Source organism: Staurois parvus, unplaced genomic scaffold (genome assembly GCF_062004578.1).
Source record: "Staurois parvus isolate SC_StPar_1 unplaced genomic scaffold, SC_StPar_1.0 ptg000172l, whole genome shotgun sequence".
Lineage (NCBI taxonomy): Eukaryota > Metazoa > Chordata > Amphibia > Anura > Ranidae > Staurois > Staurois parvus.
The window spans coordinates 3,809,511-3,835,133 of record NW_028317968.1 but is presented as its reverse complement, the minus strand read 5'-3'; the positions used below and the strand labels follow the sequence as shown (position 1 = coordinate 3,835,133).

The 25,623-nt window shown below is 45.5% G+C and overlaps 1 protein-coding gene across 1 annotated transcript; it reads left to right on the top strand.

The window, feature by feature from the left end:
• Positions 1 to 83: 83 nt before the first annotated feature.
• On the top strand, positions 84 to 25,195 carry MDH2 (malate dehydrogenase 2). The gene is made up of 9 exons (XM_089676585.1): positions 84 to 250; positions 8,163 to 8,331; positions 10,070 to 10,153; positions 10,820 to 10,929; positions 12,693 to 12,818; positions 14,904 to 14,981; positions 18,229 to 18,328; positions 24,057 to 24,208; positions 24,797 to 25,195. The coding sequence occupies exons 1-9, from the start codon at positions 185 to 187 to the stop codon at positions 24,926 to 24,928; spliced, it is 1,017 nt and encodes a 338-aa protein (XP_089532711.1). The 5' UTR covers positions 84 to 184; the 3' UTR covers positions 24,929 to 25,195.
• The last annotated feature ends 428 nt before the right edge of the window (positions 25,196 to 25,623 follow it).

Below are 25,623 nucleotides of genomic sequence, written 5' to 3'. Positions count from 1 at the left end.
GTCACCAATCAGCTCTGAGGCCGTGCGCATGTGCGGAGCCGGCCTTTATCCCTGACGGAGGAAGGTCACGGCAGACGTCTGACGCTCCAGGAAGCTCCGCCCCGTCGCATTGGCTCTATCTGTGCTGCTGGAGGTCGTTGGAGTCACCGCAAGGCTTGTGTAGTGTGTGAGCCCGTCATCCGAAATGTTCTCCCGTATCGCCAGACCCGCCGCCTGCGGCCTCGTCCGGGGACTGTCTACCAGCGCTCAGGTGTCTGTCCGGGGACGTGAGGCGGGTGGAGGGGGCTTGGGGCCGGGGTAGTGCCGAGCACAGGGAAGGCTTGCTGGCTGCTCGTCCTACCTTCACATACTACCAATAGTAATCTCAGGCTTGTCCATGACCGGCCATGGGAGAGTCAGGCTGCTGCATTCCCTGCACGTGCAAAGCCAAGCATCCACGAGGTTCCATTTATTATATTACTGCATGGGAACGGTGTATTCGTCTCTGTACGGTCCTATAGAAAACCCGACCGGGCCGTGCATTATATTACTGCACGGGAACAAGGTATTCGTCTCTGTATGGTCCTATAGAAACCACGACCGGGCCCTGCGTTATATTACTGCACGGGGACAGCGGATTCATCTCTGTACGATCCTATAGAAAATGCGACTGGGCCCTGCGTTATATTACTGCACGGGAACGGCGTATTCGTCTCTGTATGGTCCTATAGAAAATGCGACTGGGCCCTGCGTTATATTACTGCACGGGAACGGCGTATTCGTCTCTGTATGGTCCTATAGAAAATGCGACTGGGCCCTGCGTTATATTACTGCAGGGGAACGGCGTATTCGTCTCTGTATGGTCCTATAGAAAATGCGACTGGGCCCTGCGTTATATTACTGCACGGGAACGGCGTATTCGTCTCTGTATGGTCCTATAGAAAATGCGACTGGGCCCTGCGTTATATTACTGCAGGGGAACGGCGTATTCGTCTCTGTATGGTCCTATAGAAAACACGACCGGGCCGTGTGTTATATTACTGCACGGGAACGGCGTATTCGTCTCTGTATGGTCCTATAGAAAACCCGACCGGGCCGTGCATTATATTACTGCAGGGGAACGGTGTATTCGTCTCTGTACGGTCCTATAGAAAACCCGACCGGGCCGTGCATTATATTACTGCAGGGGAAAGGTGTATTCGTCTCTGTACGGTCCTATAGAAAACCCGACCGGGCCGTGCATTATATTACTGCACGGGAACAAGGTATTCGTCTCTGTACGGTCCTATAGAAACCACGACCGGGCCCTGCGTTATATTACTGCACGGGGACAGCGGATTCATCTCTGTACGATCCTATAGAAAATGCGACTGGGCCCTGCGTTATATTACTGCAGGGGAACGGCGTATTCGTCTCTGTATGGTCCTATAGAAAATGCGACTGGACCCTGCGTTATATTACTGCAGGGGAATGGCGTATTCGTCTCTGTATGGTCCTATAGAAAACCCGACCGGGCCGTGTGTTATATTACTGCACGGGAATGGCGTATTCGTCTCTGTATGGGTCTATAGAAAATGCGACTGGGCCGTGTGTTATATTACTGCACGGGAACGGCGTATTCGTCTCTGTATGGTCCTATAGAAAATGCGACTGGGCCCTGCGTTATATTACTGCACGGGAACGGCGTATTCGTCTCTGTATGGTCCTATAGAAAATGCGACTGGGCCCTGCGTTATATTACTACACGGGAACGACGTATTCGTCTCTGTATGGTCCTATAGAAAATGCGACTGGGCCCTGCGTTATATTACTGCAGGGGAACGGCGTATTCGTCTCTGTATGGTCCTATAGAAAACCCGACCGGGCCGTGCGTTATATTACTGCACGGGAACGGCGTATTCGTCTCTGTATGGTCCTATAGAAAACCCGACCGGGCCGTGTGTTATATTACTGCACGGGAACGGCGTATTCGTCTCTGTATGGTCCTATAGAAAACCCGACCGGGCCGTGTGTTATATTACTGCACGGGAACGGCGTATTCGTCTCTGTGTGGTCCTATAGAAAACCTGACTGGGCCATGCATCCAGCAAGAGGCTTCATCTCCAGCCTTGTCCCAGGAAACCCAGCTCAGAAAAATCAAGCAATTACCTCTGCATGACAGCCAGGCAGCTAGCATTTTTCGTAACACCCTCCATGTTTCTGTCAGCACAGTTTAGGTTCACACCTATGCACTTTGTGTTTGACCTGCTTCTGCAGTGTGTTTTTGATGTGGGTTTTTTTTTTTTTTTTTTTTTTTTTTTTTTTTTTTTATTTGTTAGGCAGATTAACCCCTTGGTGCCGTTGCCTCCTGGCCCTTTAAGGGTTTCAGAAGCCGGGAGGTGCGGTTTAGGATCATGTGACTGCTGTGACATGCGGTCACATGATCGGGAAAGGTCGCGATCGAAAGAGGAGATCGGGACCTTTTCGTGAGTACCAAACGTGTGGTGGGAGCGGGCAGGGCACGCGCTCTCAGCACATGATTTTTTTTTTTTTTTTATAGAACACAAATGTGCGGCCGCTCAGCATCTAGGCCCAGATGCCAAGAGGCCGCACATTCGCATTTGGCCAGCACGAAGCGGTTAAAAAGCAAAAAAAAACCGCACTACATGCTTTTCTACAGTGTCTCCATTGAAGTCTATAGAACCAAAGCTGTGACATTTCACTAGACCTAAAAGCAAATCTTTTTCATTGTGGATAGAGTAAGGGCCAGTTCACTCTATATGTGTTTTTTTTTTTTCAGTCTTTTTTTTTTTTTTTTCTTCATCCAAAACGCACAGAAAGTAGGTGATATGGTTGTCAATGTCATCGTTCATGTCAGTGCTTGCAGTTTCAGTGTGTTCTGGTTGCAGAAATAAGGCTGCATTTTTTTTCCTGCACAGAACTGTACTGGAATGCAGTAAAATGCATCAAAACCGTACTGGAACACACATGTATTTATTTAGATTGAAGACAGAGGGTAAAAATTAACTGGAACTAGTCAAACGCACATGTGCAAACGCATCTATACTGCGTTTCTATAGTGTAAATTGGCCTAAGGGAAGCTTATAGGACCATGTGTGTGTTTGGGTTTTTTTTTTCTTTGCCTTCTGTGTCTCATTGTGAAGATTTCCCTTTACTTCCTGAAACAGGAAGTGAGGACATCCATACACAATCCTTTAGGCTGCCATCACACTGATCTGTTTTCTTTCCTTTTTGCATTTAAAAAAAAAAAACACATGGCCATTCAATCCTATGGAACTCTTAAAGCAGAGTTCTAAACCCCCCCCCCCTTCCCCCCAAAAAAAATAAAAATTAAGCCAGCAGCTGCAGATACTGTAGCTGCTAACTTTTAATATTGGGGCACTTTACCTGTCCAGGGATGCAGCAGCGTCCTCACCCTGAGCTGATTCTTCAGTCGGCTATAAGCTGCTGGCGCTGCCATCTTAACTAAGCCTTTTGGCTTCACAGCTGATCTCCCACTGCACATGTGCGATGCCTGCTGCACTTTGTGAATGGGTTGCAGTCTTCTGAGACCTGTGATGTGTCATTGTTGTGTTATGGGAACTTAGAGAAGCTTTTGCTGGAACCAGTAAGCATCCTGACCTATACTTCCCTATGTTCAAATGCAGGACCAATCAGAAAATAAGGGGGGAAGCGATTATTAGGGTTTGACTCCAAATGACAAAAAAAAAAAATCAGACAAGTATCACTTGTTCCATGTTCTCCATGTGGAAGAGTTAGCGCTCATTCAATAGCAGTTGAAAGGTGAAAAAAAATCCTGCACTTGCGCTGCTTCCCCGTGCTCCCCTTTTAGCCACAGTATTATGGGGCTGCCCTGTGGTAGCATGGCGATTGAGGGGTTAAAGCAGGCAGTAAGGAAGCTGTACGCCTTCTCACCAACCGTCAAGTGTTCTCTGAAGTGCAAACTTCAGAGACCAAAGCATGTGTAAGAGCCCTTAGTGTATCTAATGTCTAATCACCTCCCCCCCCCCCCCCCCTCTCCCAACATGACGTCATCGTCTGGTTGGTTCACTTGAAGGATGGCTCCTCCACCTGCAGCGAGCCCTCCAGTAGCTCTTGTAACTCCTGCATGCATACTTCTGCATGGATCTGTTTGTTTCCTTAGGTGGTTTTTCTCGAGTTGGCAGAACCTAATGTGATTGGGGCATTGAGGGTCATGGGTTAAAGTCAAAGGGGGATGGTGAGGGTGCCACAACTTCCTTCCTCCATTTATGGTAGTGACTTCCAACCAGGTATTGGTGCTCTCCTTTCTCATGCTTCCTGGTCGAGGGAGCCCCTTCCTTCCGTACAGTGCAGGACTAATGGCCTTTCCTTGTCCTTGATGACCTCAGCACGTCTAGGAGCTGGTTCTACAGATGGAGGGAGACACATGGAGTGAGAAATAAGGTATTGCACCTTACTGCTCTACTGACTTAACCCTTGCACCCCCCCCCCCAAATCCCCATTCTAAAGGTATTTTTATTTTTTTGGGTTGTGATTTTCCTGATTTTTGGGCTTTAAGAGGTCCTATTGGGGAGATTCTTTGTGTCCAGCTCTGAAGACTGTACTGGAAGCTAGAGGGTATTGCTCTAAAGTGTAGAGTCCTCTTGGTTGCCCTTGAAACTGTTCCCACATTGAGAAACTTGTCATCCTGAATTGGATTTCCCATCATTTTTCTGTTCCCTATCACCAGGGAAGAGAGAGTAACAGTGACTGAATTCATTATGTCACACAAATGAAGCTAGTAAAACTTCGAAAAGTACTAGTTATGCTTGTGTTGGATCAACTAGTGTCAGTATAAAACGTAACTTTTTGTACGATGCCATTTAGTATCATTTGCCTGTGCTTTCTTTTCTGAGCGGCACAGCCATATCCGTGTACCACATACAAGATTTTATTTATAAAAAAAAAAAACCCCCAAATGCTTTATCTAGGGATGCACCAAAATTTCGGTGGCCGAAACGTTTCAGCTGAAAACACCCCTTTCGGCCTATTTGAAAAATAGCACCAATACAGGTACCGAGAAAACTCCGCCACCGGCCGCTGCTCGGTAGTTCTCAGCCTTGCCTGAGAAACCATTGAACGGTCCTGGCGCTGGGCATAGATTAGTGAAGGAAAGATGGCCTCCACTCATCTCTATGCCCTTGGAGGACTGGAGCGATGTCACTTTCGGTTCCAGTCATATTTTTTTTTTTTTTTTCTCAGCACTAGATCAATGCTTTTTTGATCTAATGCTTTACATTGCAGCGGAGAGATGTGGAGTCTTATTGACCCCATATCTCTCCATAAATAGGACCTGTCACTAATTATTTATATCACAAGGGATGCAGCATTTGTTGTGATGTGGTTAAACTTTTTTTTTTTTTTTTTTTTAAAAAGGGACAGTGCAAAAAACATTACCTACACTTTAACCTTTTTTTTTTTTTTTTTTTTTTTTTTAAGTGTAGTTAATGTTTTTTGCACTGTCCCTTATTTTTAAAAAAAAAAAAACTTTTTTTAAAGTTCTCTTTCCCCCCCCCTCGCACGTAGTGGTGAACACATACGTAGGCCATGTCCACATATATAAACGGTGTTTAAACCACACACGTGAGATATCGCCACGAATGTCAGAGCAATAATTCTCACACTAGACCTCCTCTGTAATGTTACACTACTAACCTGTAGAAGTTTTTAAAACCTCACCCATGGAGATTTTTAAGTACCGCAGTTGCACGCCATTCTACGAGCGTGCGTAATTTTAAAGTGTGACATGTTGGGTTTCTATTTACTTGCCATAACATCCTCTTTCATATTTTACAAAAACATTGGGGTATATATTGTGGGGTTTTTTTTTTTTTTCTTTTACAAAAAATATATATTCATTTTTAAAAACTGCACATTTGGGTTTTTGGCAAATTGCATTTTGAATTTTTGTTTTCGGCACAAGAATTTTTTCATTTCGGTTCAGGACTAGCTTTATCTATGTTGTACTGAAAATGGCAGCGTCAAGTTAGTGTGATGGGGTATGGGAAAATACCCTGTCGTGCCTACAGATGGGCATTTTTCCAAGAATGCTGCATGACTCCTGTTCTGTGGAAGATCACCTTTCATAAGCTAGAAGTTTCACAGCTTGCCATCAGGAAAGCCTGTCGTCCTGTTAGGGTCTATAAGTGTCTGCCTAGTTTGCCCACACTGAGATCTGTTCCTGTTCAGTGATCAATATATTTATTAATCCTTGTTAAATAACAGGGTTTTTTAAAATCTTTGTCAGTAGTTATCTGTAGTGAATTGTTCATGTGGTCAAATACTAAATGGGAAATCTGTTCTCTGAATCGTGCAAGGGTATAGCTTTCCTATTTGTTGGGTAGTGAGAATTGCTTCATCCACTTCTTCCTGCATAGAACATTGGTAAAGCCCCACCTGGCTTACCGTTTTGATGTTTTTCAAATAATGCCTCTAGTGGTCAGCTTTCTTTTATATTGAGGAAAAGTTGATTGACTGTGCAGTGGCATGGTAAATAATGATGGTAGGGTTGATAAGTGGGTTTTTTCTTTTTTTTTCTGGACAGAATCCAAGAGTGTCTGTACACCTGTGCATGTTTACATACGTACTGGGGCATGCATTGATTTCTTTGGCCAGCTGTACACAGCACCCATGGCTCCTGGGTGCAGAAACATGCCTGTATTTTACATAACAGGCCCCAAGCTCTTATCTGCACAAGGGCAGGGCAGAAATCTTGTTCTCTTGTCAAAGTCAATCAGATTCTTCCTGTCCTTTTTTAGATATGGTACTAGAATGATTTTAACTGGGGCATTTTGGAGTTGCTTTGGGTAAAAGGCTCCAAAAAGAGTATTTTCAGCCAAGTCAATTTTCATACATCCACCTAAATGTCAATTCTTGTGCTAAAGCTTTGTGAAGTCAGTATTAATAAAATGTGTACAAAAGGTTCATTTTAGCTAAGCTGTACAATGTCTACTTTTGGAAAGTTTTTGGGCCCTTACAAAAGTGTGAAACTGTAGTATACTGGCAACCTTGTGGTTACACTCTGGCCTCACGTTTGTTTTCATCATGGCAGTCAGAACACTGTATTGCTGCAAAAACGGATATGGCAGCATTCATTGTGTGGTCATTGATCCCGGTCACATGAATTTATGAATCGTGTAGTCTCTTGAAGCCAATTGGTGATAGTCAGGAAAAGTAGGTGTGGATACGGTGTGCTTTGGTATGACAAATGATCTGACCTTTATGGTGGCCAGATGTGAAATCTCCAATTGAATAGGTTTAATTTTCCTTCTGATCTATTCAGACTCTTTTTAGATTGGTATCACTATTGAGTCTATCAGCTAGGGTGGAAAAGGTATTGATCTTGTTGCTTCAGCAAGCAACGCTAAGATGCTTTGTTCATGAATTCGAACCTATTTGGATCGATCAGCATCTACCAAATATAGATCAAAATCCACTTCTTGGGTGGCACATGTTGACTATAATTAGACCATTCCTCTTGGAAAAGATCAATTGGAAAAGAAATTCAAAAATGTATCAAAGCCTGTATGGCCACTATTGGGCTGCATTCACACTAGCCTTGTTAGCAAGCAGCAGACAGGCATTTGGGAAGCGTGTTTACCGTTTTCCAGACGCCTTGGAAAATTCTGCACATTGCAGCACATAGTGCTGTTCAAACGGGAGTGTTAGCGTTGCGACAAAACTGACACCTCTGGTCCAGTCAGGAGGAGTTGAAGCCTCCTATTCAAGTCTATGGTGCCACTCCGCAAACGGCTGGCGTGTGCGGTTGTGACGCATTTGCAGGGCGTTAATACCATTCAAACTTCATTATAGGCGTTTGTGGGGCGTTTTTAATGCTTGGCAACCGCCGCTAAATCGCGCATGGGGTGTTTGTGGAGTGTTAAAACCGCTCCACAAACACTGGACCAACGCTTTTCAAGCGCTATAGAGTTGGAAAAAAAATTCAAGTGTGAACGAGCCCTTAAACAGATATAATGTCAGTCATATTCAGAACTGTAACGACAAAATTGAGAAACTTTTCTACACCTCCTAGGGGTGTGTGTCCGTCCGTCCGCCTCCCCATTGTGAGTCACTTTAAATGTGTAGTATTGGTCATGGTAGTTTTTATTACTTTTATCTTCGCTGTTTGAGTAGTATATTATTATGTTTTCTTATCTCCTTAGAACAATGCCAGGGTGGCAGTGCTTGGAGCTTCTGGGGGCATTGGCCAACCTCTTTCCTTGCTGCTGAAGAACAGTCCTTTAATCAGCAACCTTTCTCTCTATGATATTGCTCACACACCAGGGGTCGCTGCAGATCTGAGCCACATTGAAACCAGAGCCAAAGTGACAGGTAAAAGGAATCGGTTATGAACAATATCCATTTTTCTTTACTTCTAGCAATTAATTTGGGGCAGAACCTACTAATTTGCTATGGCACATGCTCTGTCCAATTTTTTGGAGAAGAAAAGTGAGAGGGTGCAAACACACAAAGCAAAATGCCTGGTGAGCTAGAAACACAGGGCAAACCCCTTTTTTTTTTTTTTTTTTTTTTTTTTATTCTCCCCTCTGTTCTGAAGTCATTTTTGTGTTTTTATATCCTCTCAAACTGATTTTATGAATTTTAGGGAGGCTGCCCTCATTACTAGTCAATCTTGTGTGTCTGTGTGTGTGTCTGTGTCTAGTGGGTTGAAGGAACAAATAAAATGATGTGGATGTGATCTCCACCACTGCGCTATTGGATTCTGATAGCAGGGACTTCCCCACCCTGTCTGAATACTCTAATTGGTGGTTTTTTCAACAGGACCATTTGATCTGTTAAGCAGAGGGGGTACATACATACCGAAATACCTAACCTTAAGAAAGGTGTCTCACTCAGAATAGAACTTCTGTTTCTGTAACTTGACCTCCTGTGCACTTCCCAGTTCAGAATGTTTGAGAAATTCAGTGAGCCAATCATGCAAGCAGGAAATCACACTTATGAAGTGAGTCTTGTATTCCTTTTGAGTTGCCATATTGCAAGGAATTGGAACCTTCCTTTAACCACTTCAAGTCCGGACACTTTCTCCCCCTTTCCTGTCCAGGCCAATTTTCAGCTTTCGGTGCTATCACACTTTGAATGATAATTGCGCAGTCATGCAACACTGTACCCATATGAATTTTTTTAGCATTTGTTTGCGACAGATGAAACTTTATTTTGGTGGTATTTATTCACCACTGGGATTTTTATTTTTTTGCTATATAAATGAAAAAGTCCAAACCTTTTGAAAAAAGTGTTTTTTCTTATAATGTTGCAAATAAAAAATCTTTCTTCATAAATCTTGCCCAAAATGTATTCTATCTTTTTAGTAAAATTTTTTTAACATACTGTCACCCTAGCAATACAGTGTTACCATAGTGACACTGTACTACTTGTGGGGGGTGATGGAAGATTTTTTTTTTTTTTTTTAACACTGATTGCTTTTACAGCCTTTATGGGTGTAAAATCAATCCTTTCTCCTTCTCTCTGGCTGCATTCTTGCAGCCATTGAGAAATACTGTGAGCTGTGATTGGTCACAGCTTGTCATATGGTACAAGGCTATTGTGAATAGCCTTGTACCTTGTGACCTCTGTGATTATTCACAGCTTTCAGAAGTAGTAAGCAATGTCAGAAGTGACGTCTTGCTTATTACTATTCATGTGATCACTGATTGGCATCGTGTGCACAGGCAGTGAATGTGGAGGCAGTTTATAAATGGCCACCTGCTCTGGTCGTTTATGTACATGAGCTGGACGGAAAGTGGTTAATGCATTCTTTGCCTTGAAGCCTGTATGTGATCTCTTCTCTTTGCCACCATGTATTCCTCTTATGCATTTCATTGTTCCCTGTATGTTAGACTTGGGTTGCCCTTACAAAATATTGATTCACTTGCTATTGGTTACTGTATGTGATCTCACCCCACCCCACTATGCAAAGTCAAATTTGTGGAACTCTTGTGTACAGCAGACTGTACTGTACACTGTATAGAAAAAGTATTTACAATAGGATGTCATTTTCTTTATGTCCCTCTGCATGCTTTTAACTACTTCAAATATATTGCACTTAATACAGGATACATTGGAACAGAGCAACTTCCAGAGAGCCTGAAAGGTGCTGATGTTGTAGTAATCCCTGCTGGTGTTCCCAGAAAACCTGGTATGTTCTTACGAATCTATTCTAAAATGTGACCAATATGATCTTAATTGCAAAGTGGTATGTTTAAAGTGTTCCTAAACCCACAACAGTAAAATCAGCCTGTATATGCAGTAAAGCATGTTTGTTATACTCACTGTGGATCCTTTGTGGTTAATCCTCTGCATTCTGTAAAAAGGCTGTTTTGATCCTTCTGTTACTCCCCTTTTTTAAGTGTTCACCTCTTTATCTCCTGATAAGACAGACTGAACCATAGGCATTTGCACATGCTCAGTTTGGGGTGTATTGCTAGAGAGATGGTGTGGTTTTGTTTTTTTTTGGTCTCCCCCCCCCCCCCCCCCCCCCCTTTCCCTTCCCTCTTGGGAGAGTGCATGTGATCAGCACATGGACAGTCAGTGTCCAGACAGAGGGTCAGGGGTTTTGCATCCTCCTAGAGCAGAAAGAAAACTTCTACAAGCTAGTGGTGGGCTGGACACAGAGCAGTCTTGTGACTTCTAACTGTTGATGAGAAAAGGTATTTAGCAGTCTATATTTACTAAAATAATTGCACTTCCATGTTGCGTGTACTGTGGGAGACCAGATACAGTGGATGCAGGGTCCTGGGTTTGGTAACATTTTAATATCACTTTAATATATTATTTATTTTTATTTTCTTTCTTTTGGTGACAGGCATGACCCGTGATGATCTGTTTAATACAAATGCATCTATTGTCGCCACACTGACTGATGCCTGTGCTAAACACTGCCCAGAAGCCATGATTTGCATCATCGCCAATCCTGTGAGTTTAGTGTTAATATTAATACAGTTCTGTGTAGGCAATCTTACTAGTGTTAAAGTGGTTGTAAAGCCTAAAAGTTTGGTGTGTTTTTCCTTCATGTATTCTATACTAATACGTACCTGCGCTCGATCCAGCAGTGTGCACATGAATAGAAGAGTAGCTGCTTTTCCATCTCTCTGCCTCCCCATTGGCACAGAGACTGCAGTGGGAGCCATTGGCTTTCCAGTCACGGCCAGTGAGGAGGGAGTGGGATCGATGCCCATTCTGTGGGTCTTATAGACAAACAAAGCGAGGCTTGGGAGCACATAAGTGCCCGAAGGTGGCTTGCTGTGGGGGGAGGAGCCCAGAGCACCAGTGGGGGACCCGAGGAGAGGAGCTGTTGCTCAGAGCAGGTATGTAAACGTGTGTTGCTTCAGAGGCAACCTGCATGCCCCCCTCTTCCTTTTTTTTTTTTTTTTTTTTTTTTTTTTTTTTTTTTCCACTTTGGGTGATTTTATTTCCTGTGTTTTTTGTTCTGGGGAGGAAGAAGTAATCTCCTTTTTATTTGGAGGGGGGGCTGTTTAGGAAGGTTTTAATGCTAGTTTTCCTGCTGGAGGGATTATCCTCACTTCCTGTCCTGGTGCTGCAACATGTGAAATTGCAGCAGGGGCACAGATGGTGATAACATTTGAAAGTGGTTGTATCCTTTCCCATTTTAACCAAAACTGAAGTGTATCTAAGCCAACATTTTATACAAAACTTAAAAAAAAACTGGATGCTTTGTTTGTTTTATTTATTTTTAAGCTGTCACCAGGAACAGAAGGGACGTTTTTCCAATGGGGAAATGTTAACATTAAAACACAAAATCAAAAATTGTCAGTTTACCTCATCTCATGTTCAAGAGAATTGGTGTTGTATCTACTAAGACTGGAAAGTGAAAGGAAATATCCTGAATGGGACACAAACTACATTTAAAACCTAACGGGGGGGGGGGGAAGTAACCATTTCATACGCTCTCCAAAATGGTTCTAAATCTAGGTGTATACCCAGTGTTTTGTTAATAACCAATCCATTTAGGGATGCACCTGTATGTGTTTAACGTATGTCACGCGGTTTATTCCATATGTGGGCTTTCCTTAGTGACCTGTTTAAAATGATCCTTTTTTTTTTTTTTTTTTTTTTTTTTTTTTTCTTCACCATATGCTCACTGTTGCCCAGATAAGTATACATGGTATGACAGATTTCCGTTGTCCTGATAAGTTATTTGCCTAGCTTATGGATTGCTTTTGGATTACCCAAGTAAAAGAAGCACTGTGTGCTACTTTCTATAGACTTTACAAAAATTCTCTTTTCAGCAGTCTTTGTCCAACCTGTTTCATGGGTTGTCACATAACTGTTTAATACATTTTATACCAGGGTCAGGTTTTCTCATTTGTTTCGGAGCCGTGTTCCTTCCCAGTATACAACTGTGCTGAGTCACTGCCTGTAGTTCCTTCTATGAAAATCAATTCACTAGCCAGTGTCTCTAGCAGCATGTTAGCAGATCAAAGTTTACTCTTTAGCAAAAAGCTTGGCTAAGAGTAAAAACACTTGCTTAAGATTCTGCACAATAGCCAAGAAAAGATATATTTTTCTTTTAGGTTGATCTATTGATATCATGTGTGGGTTCTGTAGAGTAGCACCCTTCTGCTGTCTAGAATTAACTATGATTGTAGCTTTTGCAAATTAAAAGTTTAATAAAGAAATTCACAAAGGACTTTTTTTTTTTTTTTTTTTTTTGTTAGGTAAACTCAACTATTCCTATTACTTCTGAAGTTTTCAAGAAACATGGTGTTTACAATCCTAACCGTATTTTTGGTGTTACTACCCTGGACATTGTTCGAGCCAACACATTTGTAGCTGAGCTGAAGGTAAGTGAAGCTTTTGTATGCAAACTTTTTGGCAGAATAGTTCAGCTCAGATTTTTTTAGGTTGCGTGTGCACTTGTGGACACAGTGCAAGAGATGACCAGAGACTGGACAGCACAAGAGATGACTGCTGACCTTTGGGGGGGGGGGGGGGGAGTGGGTACCTGAATTTGACAGGTACCCGCTCTTCCGCGGAGTTGTTCTTTGATCTTACCTGTTCCTCAATCCAGCTGTGCGCTGTCTTCCCAGCTTCTGTAGTGTGGGCACTCGGCATGACAGCCGGGTGCCCAGTGCGCATGAGCAAGAAGCACTTGCGCTTTGTGATTGGTCCGGTGGCTTCTGGGATCTGTCATGTGTCCCAAGTACCGCCTTACCATTCACAAAAAGCACCGCTTCTTGCACATGCGCACTTGGCACCCAGCTGTCAAGCCCAGTGCCCACTCTACTGAAGCACGGAAGACAGCGCGCCTCTGGATAGAGGAACTCCGCGGAAGTAAGAGCGGGTATCTGTCAAATTCAGGTACCCGCTCCCTACCTCCCCAAAGGTCAGCAGTCATCTCCATAAGGTCCCGCTGCAGAGCTGAGCGGCCGGCCCGGTATTCTGACACGGCGGCGCTGGAAATACCGGACCGGCCGCTCCATAAGACGCACTGACATTCCCCCCCCCCCCCCCCTTTTTTTGGGGGGAAAAAAAAGTCCATCTTATGGAGCGAAAAAGTGTGTGTGTGTGTGTGTGTGTGTGTGTGTGTGTGTGTGTGTGTGTGTGTGTGTGTGTGTGTGTGTGTGTGTGTGTGTGTGTGTACTGATATATTTGTGTGTTGGTAGCTTCATATGGGTTTAACTAATTTGGGAATGCTTTTGATGGACCCGGTTTCCATTGGCTTGAATGACCGAATTCAGGTCTTTGTACCCATAATGCAGCATATGAACCGTATTTCTGTTAATTTGCGGTGAGTTACACCTACCAAAAATCATGTATTTTATCTCTGCATGGTAGTGTATCTGGCGTGAACAAACCCTTAGTCATATTGCTTTAAAACATGGTGAGGGGTGCTTCTTATATTTCACATGCTAGTTACTTGGCAGGCATGGTGACCTGCCAGCTTAAAAAGTGGAATTTCACTCAATCAACATTGACTATTTTCAATGCTTATGCTGCTAGCCTTAGTAAATGGGTAGGGATGTATAGTCTATTTACTTATAAACTGTTTTTTACATTTCTTAGTTGGTTCCTACTTCTGTGCCTAAGCAAATGAATATGTACATTTCAGGAGGGAAGTAGGGGCTTTCTCAGCCAAGCACACCCTCCTGTCTGCATGCCTGAGCTAAGGGTAGATTGATTCCAGAAAGTGTTGCGTGAATCATTTTCCCTAGGGAATGTCTTGTTTTTCAGCAAAATAAAGCAAGGAGACATAGATTGGATGAATGAGATTTCTTTGAATATTTTAAAAATAAATTAAATGGCGCTTTTTGGTTTGTGGTGCTCAGATGCAGTGTAGCTCTGCTTTTAACCGCTTCCGTGCCGCCATATATAAACACAGATCTCTCCCCTGTCAGCTCCATACAAGAAAGTGTGCTTACAATGAAACGCAGCCTCATAGTAAAACAGCACTCCGTTAACCCTGCAGCCCTGTCTCTGAAGGGAGGGAATCATGCTCTGCTTCAGTATGTCACAGTACATGTTGGCATTTATGGTTCCCTCAACGAACTGTAGCTCCCCAGTGCCGGCAGACCCTGACACTCCCACCACTATGCTTGACTGTAGGCAAGACCCACTTGTCTTTGTATTCCTTACCTGGTTGCCGCCACGCACAATTGACACCATCTGAACCAAATACGTTTTATCTTGGTTTCATCATACCACAGGATATGGTTCCAGTAATCCATGTCCTTAGTCTGCTTGTCTTCAGCAAACTGTTTGCGGGCTTTCTTGTGCATAATCTTTAAAAGAGGCTTCCTTCACAAGCCAATTGTTCAGATACTTCTGGGTAGCGTTATGACGTCACTAGGCTCTGCGAATAGCCTATTAAGATGAATGAAAAAACAAAATTTATATATATAATATATATTTATTTTTTTTCCGCCCAGGGTCTGGATCCAGCACGTGTGAATGTTCCTGTAGTTGGCGGACATGCTGGCAAAACTATTATACCTCTGATTTCTCAGGTATCTTCTGCATCTGTCATACACCATCCTTTATGTGCATAAGGTTGTGGGTCTTTTTATTTTTTTTATTTATCTTTTTGTCTCCCCCACCGAGACTTGCTAGGTTAAATAATTCTGGCTGCCTGTTTTCAGTATGGTGGTACAAGACTAGCCTTTGTCTAGTAAAGGGTTAGACTTGCGCATTCTACATACTGTAGGGGATTATGCCATTACAAAGGGTTATACATTCTACTTTGCGTTTTTGTAAAGATCTTTTTATGTTTAGCTGTACAAAAGTAAGGAATATGGTAAGATCCCACCATTCAAAATTTTTTTTTTTTTTTTTTTTTCCCCAATATGTAAACCAAAGAGAACTGGAAATATTCCCCTGGGACTTTGGCAAAAAACACAATCCGTATACAAAAAAATATATAAAACAGTAATGTTTTTATTACAAAAAAATTTACATAAAACAAATCAGGAGATTTGGAGTGGTGTATATAAAATCAAATAATTGATGCATTACATATTAAACATATGCTATGTGCATATAACCTGACAGTCTGTATTACATCAACTGGCAAGTGGGTTCAAGGCCCAAAGAAGTTTGTACAGTTGTGATGTTCAGACAAATCCAATGTGTTGTTGGATTCCATGTTTCCTTCTTCAGGGACTAAATGTCAGGTCTAAAACATAACATCATATTGAGTAAGTAGACAATGTCATATCTTATATTATTATTATATTTTTTTTTTGGAAAAATGTGTAACAGAGCTAGTTACTCAAACACTTACAGATTGCACCACATTGAATGATCGAAAACCGACAATATTGAAGGATTAACCAAGGATGCTCCAAATGACATTTCAAGGAAAGGTCAATTGCAGGAACACCAGCGAGCCGTCCACTAGTAAGGACCACATTGCAGCAACCACTGAGGGGATCTGGCAAATGCAATAAAGGTCAACCGTGACAGAAGTATATAAGAATGAATATTATGGCACAAAAAAGGATGTGTGGCTAAAATAAGCAGGTTGTCCATATCGAGATTAAAAAAATATATATTGGTATGAAATAAGGTAGCAAAACAAATACAAAGAAAGGGTAATGATAGCGCCAATACATATATGGGCCCCATTTAAGAACATAACAGGTCCCCCATAAAGGAGGAGGGTGTAAAAAGTTAAATCAATATGAAATGCTTACTAGCCTTTGTATGTCTCACATGCAGTCACCTCAAGAGTCTCCAAGAGTAGTAGGAGTGCCAAAAAAAACTGATATAAATAATGGTGATCCAATACTAGGGAGCCAATCCACAACTGTCCCAGTTTGGATGCAGTTATCCTGGACACCTAGTGTCAGACGCGTACATCCCACCCCTGGTCACACTGAATCTCTTGATTCATTTTTTATTGTAATTTTTTGTAATAAAAATTTGTTTTTTTTGTATACTGATTGTGTTTATTTATTTATTTTTTTATTTGCCATTCAAAGTCCCTTGGGGAATATTTCCACTTTTCTTTGGTCTTTATGTTTTAGCTGTTGCCTTTTTTGAAATTGGTTCTAAATTTTGATATTTATTTTTTTTGCATGTTCATACATTAAAGGATAAGTTAACCTTTTTTAAGAAAAAATGAATGCATGTTTTTGCAGGAAGAAGTTGTGTAGCATTTTTTTTTCCTGCAAGAACCCAGGAAGCCTTGCACTTGTGAACAGGGGTGCAACCTCCGACTTCTGCAGGAAAGCCCTGCAGCTTTCAGTCTGAACCGTCATACAGGCTAAGTGCTTACAAGCTGCGAGGAATGTGAATGAACAAAGTGCTCACCAGTGCCCTTGCAGAACTACAAGCTGACGGTAGTTGTAGTTCATTTATTCATTCACAGGATTCTGTGAATGAATGATGTGGTTGCAGCCCTGCATGGCCATGCTGTCTTTGAATTGTGACCACAGGTGCAGAAAGGTGGTCTCTCACCCGCTGTCACATTGTGAGCAGCAACGTGGGAAATGGAACATGTTACATGTTCCACCCTAAATATGAGTGTAACATGTTCCAAAGGTGAATTTTATCCTTCAGGTTAAAAACCTTCTACTGCCTGTATGCTGCCCTAAACAGCCACCCTAACCACTTACCTCTTACTTAGTCCTGTCTCAATCCAGCAATGTCCCCACTGGCAGCCCTGCTCTCCTCTCTTCCTGTTTTCACAGGACACAGAGAAGCAGGAGTAATATGTTCCCTCTGCTATCCGTCAAATCCTGTGAGGAGGTAGCAGGGAGTACCCAGCTTGAGACCTCACCTGCATTTGTACCCCCCCCCCCCCCCCCCCAGCAGCCAGCTTGCTGAGAGGGCGCACGCATAGAGCATCAGCAGGGGACTCCATATGCGGTAAGGCAGGGCTTAAAATTTCGATTCTAGACCACCTAGCCAGGCACAAACCTTACTCTCCACCAGTTGCCCCACCCAACCATGCCCCCTTAAAGCTTATGACATTACATTTTTCTTTAGAATAAAGAGTCCAAAATAATCTGTACACAGTATGTATATCCCAGCTCCCCTGTAATCCATTATAGTGATTACATGTATACAGTAATCATTGCTGTATACATGTCGTCACTATAATGGAGTACAGGGGAGCTGGGATATACATTACCGAGTAATGTATATCCTAGCTCCCCTGTACTCAATTATAGTGATATGACATGGTGTCTACAGTACTTACTGCTAGTCCCTCCGAGTCCCCCATGGCGGTGGAGAGGGTGTCTCCTCTCCGGAGGAGAGCGGACCTCTCCTGCACCTGTCCCCTCAGCGGTGGTGCCGCAGAAGCCAGAAACCGGAAGTTGTAAACCGGAACTTGGCTTCACAATGAGGCTTGGAGCGCAAGGTGAAGTCACTCCATGCTTCATCTGTGCTCGCCACAGAGGAATTTCTCCTCGCATTTGGCGAGCAGCTTTTTCAAGCCCTGAGGTACCACTCTGCAATACCATTGCACAGAGCTTGTAAGTATAGTGTGGTGGGGTTTTCACTTGCCTGTTTGTGTGGTGTGGGTTTTTTTTTTTTCTTCCTCCCCCCCCCCCCCCCCCATATCTTGCTTTTGAGGCCCATAATGTTTACATCCTTCTGACACCTATCAGTCCCATAGAAGGTGTGTGTGTGTCAGAAAACATAGTAGCTGGCGAATGACTTGCCCAGTAGAAAACTGAAATCACATAACTTGTAAAGCTGAAATGGAACTTTTGCTTAACTGGTCCTTTTTTGTATTCCTTGTTTTAGTCTACCCCCAAAATAGAATTTCCTCAAAAAGAGTTGGAACCCCTTGTTCTTAGAATTCAAGAAGCAGGGACAGAAGTGGTTAAAGCCAAAGCTGGAGCAGGTACGTACTGATGTGTCACAAGGATTTCTTGTATGAACTGGTTTTATAGCGCATAAGCATAACTGTATGACTGATTTGTGTGATTCTGCAGCAACAATGGAAAGGACTATGCGTCTACTTTTTTTTTTTTTTTTTTTTTTTTTTTTTTTTTTTTTTTTCCCCCTACCGTCTTTCAGGCCAGCACTCTGAGAGACCTCGGCTCCTCCCCATCTGAGGAAACACCTCCACCTACAATAAAAAAGCTCCACTCCCCTCTGACCTCAGTTCAGGTGTTTCCCCCGGTGGGGAGACACGAGGAGGCGCAGGAGGACGATAGGGGAGCCGAGGGCCGGATAGCCGGCTGTGAGGCCCGACGCAGCCGGGAGTGAAGGCCGGAGTGTCCGGCTGCATATCCTCCCAGGGCAGGCTGCCAGCAGTGAGAGTGCATCCCGGGGGACGGGACAGGGCACTTACCTGCTCTTCGCCCCCCGACCCCCTCCGGCGAGGGGGAGTGTCGGGGTGGCCGTGGTGAGGTCTGGGGAGGATCGGGGGGAGTTCCGCTCCTTCCCATGCTGGCGGTCTGAGGGCTTTGCCGGGCCGGACGTCGGGAGACGGCGGTTTCCGGCGGAAGGGGCGGGGCTTCGCCCAGGGCCGCGACTTCCGCTTCCGGTCGCGGCCTTCACACCACGGCGGCGCGAAATTCGAATATGGCGGTGCGGTGCACAGCGGTCTGGGGGACAGACCTGCACCAGGCGACCACCCTCCGGTTCGGGATGTCGGAGGCACCGGGACCAGGAGATGCCAGCACCAGCCAGTCGCAGGTAAGGTGCCTCAGTGGAGGCCTCCCCTACCTGTGGGCCCCTAGCAGAAGGTAGGGCAAGGGGTCTGCGGTTTTTCAGGCCCTTGTTGCTCTGCCGGGAAGCGGGGGGGGGGGGGGGGGGGGGGGGGGGGTTTAGTGTCGGACTGATTGGGCTTCCCTCCTCCCCCCTTTTCTTTTGTGTCTTGCAGGGCAAGGCCCGAGCTAAACTTAGGCACCAGGAGCCCAAGCGGAGATGCCCTTCCTGTAAGGAAGTTCTAAAAGAATCTTGGCGAAAGGTTCTTTGTGGCCCATGTATACAGGGGTTGGTGAGGGAGGAGAAGCCGGAACAGGGGGACCTAGCTAGGTCAGTGAAGGAGTTGGCTACCACCTTCGACTCCTTCAAGTCCCTCATGGAGAGGTTTGCCCTCCCATTACCTACACTTCCCCCCCCCCCCAGGTGGCTTCGGTGAGTCGTCGGGAACCCCTTATGACTGGGGAGGAACCAGTGGGGGACTCCCAGTCTGAGGAGGAATCAGCGGGTGAGGGTCCCTCAGAGGAAGGGAGGGGCCCCTCCCGGTATAAGTTGAACCTAGAGGAGGTTGATGAGCTCCTGGGGGCTATATACGAAACCCTGGACATTAAGGAGGAGGTTAAGGCCTTATCTCTCCACGACCAAATGTATCAGGGATTGGAGGAGCACCAGCACAGAATGTTTCCTGTGCATGACATTTTGGTAGACACGATTAAGAAGGAGTGGCAAGACCCGGAAAGGAAACCGTTCTTCTCAAAAGCATTGAGGAGGAGGTTTCCGTTTTCGGAAGACCCGGAGGCGGTCTGGAACAAGAGCCCCAGGCTAGACGCGGCCTTTTCCCAAACAACCAGGAGAACTGACCTAGCGTTTGAGGACATGGGGGTCTTACCAGACTTATTGGACAGAAGGGCAGAGTCTCTCCTTAGGAAGGCCTGGGACTCGACCCTGTACAACCTGAAGCCGGCCATGGCTACGACAGTGGTGGCCAGGAACTTAGAGTATTGGCTTACGCAATTACAGGCCCATATTGTGGCAGACTCTCCCAAGGAAAAAATCTTGGCCTCTTTTGAGACCCTTTTGCAAGGAGTGGGGTATATTGCGGATGCTTCCGCAGAGTCGGTGAGATTGGGGGCCAGGTCTGCTGCCCTGACCAATTCAGCCAGAAGGGCGCTGTGGCTAAAGACATGGCAGGGGGACATCACTTCAAAAGTTAGGTTATGCGGCATCCCCCTCACAGGAGACTGTCTGTTCGGCCCGGGGTTGGAGGAATTATTGGACCGGACAGCTGATAGGAAAAAGTCCTTCCCCCTCAAGAGGAAAATGCAGGAGGGGGGGACACGGAAGGCCCGCCCGGCAAAGAGGCTGAGCCTGCGACCGCCTGGTCAGGGTAGGTCGGCGGGACAGAGAGGTAGGGGAAGAGGGGGAGCGATTTTTCGCCCTCCTGAGCAGCCCCAAAAACCAAGGTGACTTGGTTCCTCCTGTGGGGGGAAGATTGGCGGCATTCCTCCCACAGTGGGAAGCCGTGGTCACCAGCCCCTTCATTTTGGATGTCATCCGAAGGGGTTACCGGTTGGAATTTCTGAGACCGCCACCCGAGACTTTTTTGGTGACGACCCGTCCAAGGGATCCGACGAAGGACGCGGCTCTGGTGGGCGCTTTGGAGATTCTGGAGTCCCAGGGGGTCATCTCCAGGGTTCCGGTAGCGGAGCGAGGGAAGGGAGTTTATTCCCATGTGTTTGTGGTTCAAAAGCCGTCTGGGGCGTTCAGACTGATTTTGAACCTGAAACCCTTGAACAAGTCGGTGCGTTACCGGAGGTTCCGCATGGATTCCATTTTTACGATCAGGTCCCTAATCCCACCAGGTGCATTCATGGCATCCATAGACTTGAAGGACGCCTACCTGCACGTGCCCGTGGCGGAAGCCTCTCAGAGGTTCCTCAGGTTGGCAGTGGGGGGGGAGGAAGGGGTTCGACACTGGCAGTTCAGGGCTCTTCCATTCGGCCTTTCCTCCTCGCCAAGAGTATTCACCAAGGTTCTGTCGGAGGCACTGATTTCTATCCGCTTGAGGGGGATTTCAGTGGTGGCCTATCTGGACGATTTGCTGCTCTTCGCGGATTCAGAGGCTCACTTACGGCAAGACCTGGTTATAGTGAGGAACCATCTGGAAAGCTTGGGGTGGATTTTGAATCTGGAGAAGTCCTGCCTGGTGCCTTCTCAGAAGGTGATTTACTTGGGCTACACTCTAGACTCGGTAGACCAAAAGACCAGCCTGACTTTGGAAAAAGTCACCAAGTTGGAGGCCGGAGTCAGATTACTGCAGGGGAGCAGGTCAATGTCCATAAGACAGGCCATGTCGGTACTTGGATTGCTGACAGCGTCCATTCCGGCAGTTCAGTGGGCAGGTCTGCATATGCGTCCCCTCCAGTTGTGGATCCTGAGGGTTTGGGACAGGAAGGGTCACTCCCTAGAACGCAGGGTCTTGGTGCCCCCCAGTGTGAAAAGGTCTCTATGGTGGTGGAGGAGATCGTCCAGCATAACTCGGGCTGTTGTGGTGCTTTCCGATTTCCGCGGAGGTCACTACGGATGCCAGCGCCAGGGGCTGGGGTGCCCACCTGGGAAATTTGGTGACTCAGGGGGAATGGTCCTTAGGGCAGAAGGACAAATCCTCGAATTGGAAGGAATTGAGAGCAGTGTGGGAGGCTCTGCACTCCTTCCAGGCGGAGGTCACGGGCCAGCACGTGCGTGTCCTGACGGACAATGCCACGGCAGTGGCTTATATAAACAGGCAGGGAGGGACGCGGAGCAAGGCCCTCGGGGCCTTAGCGGCGACACTGTTGTCCTGGGCAGAGCTGAATTTGGCGTCCCTGTCTGCAATACACTTAAAGGGGGAGCGGAACCAGAAGGCAGACTTCCTGAGCAGGACTCGGCTCAGGGAGTCGGAATGGGCCTTGAACCCCGATGTCTTTCAGGAGATTGTGCGAAGGTGGGGATCCCCGGATGTGGACCTTTTTGCCTCCGGAAGGAACAACAAGGTCCCAAATTTCTTCTCTCTATCCCGCTGGGACGGGTCCAGAGCGGTGGACGCATTGGGTCAGAGGTGGGACTACCGGCTTTGTTACGCCTTTCCCCCGGTTCCTTTGCTCCCCCTGGTCCTGAGGAAATTCAGGACAGAGGGGACCTCGTTAATCCTGATAGCTCCCTTCTGGCCGCGGCGGGCGTGGTTTGCGACCCTGAAGAGTTTGGCCTCTCGTCCACCCTGGGAGCTGCCTCCAAGAGTGGATTTGTTAACACAGGGGCCGGTTCTTTGCCCCAGCGTAGGAAGATTGCGGTTAACGGCCTGGTTTCTGAGCAGCAGCTCCTCTTAGAAAAGGGGTTCTCGCCTAGGGTGGTGGCGACATTACTGGCCAGTAGGAAGGAGGAGACCCAGGCCATTTATGGTAGGGTCTGGGGTTGCTTTACAGCCTGGTGTGACCGGACAGCTGTGGCAACCCATAGTTTGGTTTCTGTGTTGGAATTCCTGCAGGCGGGAGCGGACAAGGGATTGTCTGTCAGCACGCTCAAGGGCCAGGTCTCGGCCCTCAGTGTGTTCTTGGAGACGCCCCTGGCCAGGGAGGCGTTGGTGAGTAGGTTTTTCAAAGCTCTGGTGAGGCAGAGGCCTCCGAGGTCCAGACCATTTCCAGTGTGGGATTTGGCCAAGGTGCTCGGGGGGATGACTAGGGCTCCGTTCGAGCCCTTGGAGTCCTGTCCGATAGGTGAGCTCACCATTAAGACTGCTTTTCTGGTGGCGATTACCACGGCGAGGAGGGTGTGTGAGATGGAGGCCCTCTCGATCAGAACACCCTATCTCCGTATTTTTTCAGACAGGATCGTTTTCAGACCAGACCCGTCCTTCATTCCGAAGGTAGCTCGGAGTTTCCAGAGGGAACAGGACATTGTCCTTCCCTCATTTTTCCCTAACCCGGTGGGGGTAGATCAGGAGAGGTATCATTGTTTAGATGTCAGAAGGTGCGTTCTCCAGTATCTAGAGAAATCTAGGGAGTTCAGAAGCACCGAATCCCTTTTTGTTTTTTTTCAAGGGGGCTAGAAGAGGCAAGAAGGCGTCTAGAAGGACGCTGGCCAGCTGGCTGCGGCTGGCGATTACAGGAGCATATCAGGCAGAAGGCCTGGAGGTCCCGGAGGGTATCAAGGCACATTCCACCCGAGCTGTGGCGGCTACCCAGGCAGAGTTAGCAGGGGTTTCCCCAGGGCAGATTTGCAGAGCGGCAACATGGTCCAGCTATGACACATTTGCCAAGCATTACAGACTGGACCTGGTCTCGGTGCAGGAGCAGGACTTTGGTCGTAAGGTCTTACAAGCAGTTAGCCCGCCCGAAGGGTGAGTACTCGCTTATCCTCTCAGAGTGCTGGCCTGAAAGACGGTAGGGGAAAAACCAAGTTACACTTACGGTAACGTCTTTTCCAGGAGTCTTTCAGGCCAGCACCGGTTTCCCACCCACTGTTGATATTGGTTATGTGAAGATGGCTTATTGTGATTATGTTGTCTCGCATTGTGTCTCCCCAGATGACCGGAGGATGCTTGGAGAACTGAGGTCAGAGGGGAGTGGAGCTTTTTTATTGTAGGTGGTGTTTCCTCAGATGGGGAGGAGCCGAGGTCTCTCAGAGTGCTGGCCTGAAAGACTCCTGGAAAAGACGTTACCGTAAGTGTAACTTGGTTTTTTTTTTTTTTTTTTTTTTTTTTCCTAATTTTTATGTTAATTATTTTTTTTGAGGGCTAAATAGATTTTCAACCTCAAAAAGGGATATGGGTGTGGTGCACTTGCCTGTAAAAGAATAAGCAAACTGGTAAAAAAAAAAAAAAGATGTTGGCTTCCTCCTTATTGTGAACCTAGAAATTGCTCATCTTACCATTTTCATTCTAGGATCTGCAACACTGTCCATGGCCTATGCTGGAGCAAGATTCGTCTTTTCACTGCTGGATGCTATGAATGGGAAGGAGGGTGTCGTGGAATGCTCTTTTGTTAGATCTGAAGAGACTGAAAGCCCATATTTCTCAACTCCTCTGCTGCTGGGGGTATGCATATTCTAAAAGTTGTTAAATTCATGCTCTGGTTACTATAACTGTTGGCAGCTAAAACCATTCACCAACCAGCCATTTATAGCAGCTCATAGTTATTGATTTATGTGAGTCTGGTAGAACCTTGGCTGGATGATGGTCAATGGTGGGCCCTGTTCACTGAATCTTGAAAATGCTACAACAAAATGGCTGGAGGGAGCTGTGTTTTTCTACAGTTGAAATTAGAATTTTTAATGTCACTTGCTGACCCAAACTAGTTCTGTTACTGAACTGTATAATTCCGGCAGCAGGCAGGAAGTAGCTCGTACTGCAGCAGGAACACGTTGCCGTTTAATGTATGAAGCCAGTGCTACTATAGTCCATTACAGCACATCCAGTGGCCACATTGTTCTCAAGTAGTTTTAGTTGGGCCAAGCAAACTAATAAAGTTGAATTATGGAATTCTAATTTAAGCACACATTTCCTGCTTTACATGCCATGCTGAGGCTGTTGTAAATTTAACATGTCTAATTTGTATGTGTGTGGGGGTGTTTTTTGTGTGTGAATTTTAAATCTGTTTCTACTGTTTTTTTTTTCCTTCTACAGAAAAATGGCATTGAGAAGAACTTTGGCTTGGGAAAATTGTCTCCGTATGAAGAGAAGCTTGTAACTGAAGCTATGGGAGAGTTAAAGGCCTCTATTAAGAAGGGGGAGGAATTTGTGAAGAGCTTCAAGTGAATGTAAAGTTTTTAGCTTGGAAGTTGGCTTCCCTAATTTATTGAAGCAAGGTGACACTTTAGAAATGGAGCCCTCAAAATATGCTGTGAAGAGACCTGTATTGCAAAGGCTTTGGCGGAATGTCTTTTGCAGTAAACCAGATATCCTTACAGCATATACAACGGGAACTCAGTAACAGCATCAATTACATTAATTGCTTTTCCCAGTGAAAGGCAAATTACTGTTGAGATTTAAGTCATGAATTAAACATCCTATTTTTCTTTCTAATGTCTGGGGTTTTTTTTTTTTTTTTTTTTTTTTTTTTTTTCCTTCTATTTCTTTCCCATTGTGGAGATTTCCCTTCACTTCCTGTCCCATAGCCAAACAGTAAGTGAGATTAAGGTAATTCCTTGTATCCCCCAGGTCACCAGAACTAGTGTCTTGATTGGAAGATTTCCCCTCCTATTGGGGACCCAAAATTTGGGTTTTACTTTCAAAGATGATGGTAAACATGACAAATACGGTGACTCAGACAACAGTAACAATCTGACAGGTGTTCTAATCAGTCTCCACCCCACCCAAAACAGAAATTTTTGCCTTTTAGTTATAGCTCATATTTTGATATAAAGGCCAAGATTTTCTAAATCGAATGCAGATGCATGACATGTTGACTGGTTTGGGTGACCTTCGTAGCAACTTTTAGCTGTGTTAGAGGG

Excerpts from the sequence above, each read along its gene's own strand:
- MDH2 (XM_089676585.1), top strand. The coding sequence starts at position 185 with ATGTTCTCCCGTATCGCCAGACCCGCCGCCTGCGGCCTCGTCCGGGGA. Across the intron at positions 14,982-18,228 it reads TTATACCTCTGATTTCTCAG|TCTACCCCCAAAATAGAATT; the intron begins GTATCTTCTGCA and ends TCCTTGTTTTAG. Across the intron at positions 18,329-24,056 it reads TAAAGCCAAAGCTGGAGCAG|GATCTGCAACACTGTCCATG; the intron begins GTACGTACTGAT and ends TTTTCATTCTAG.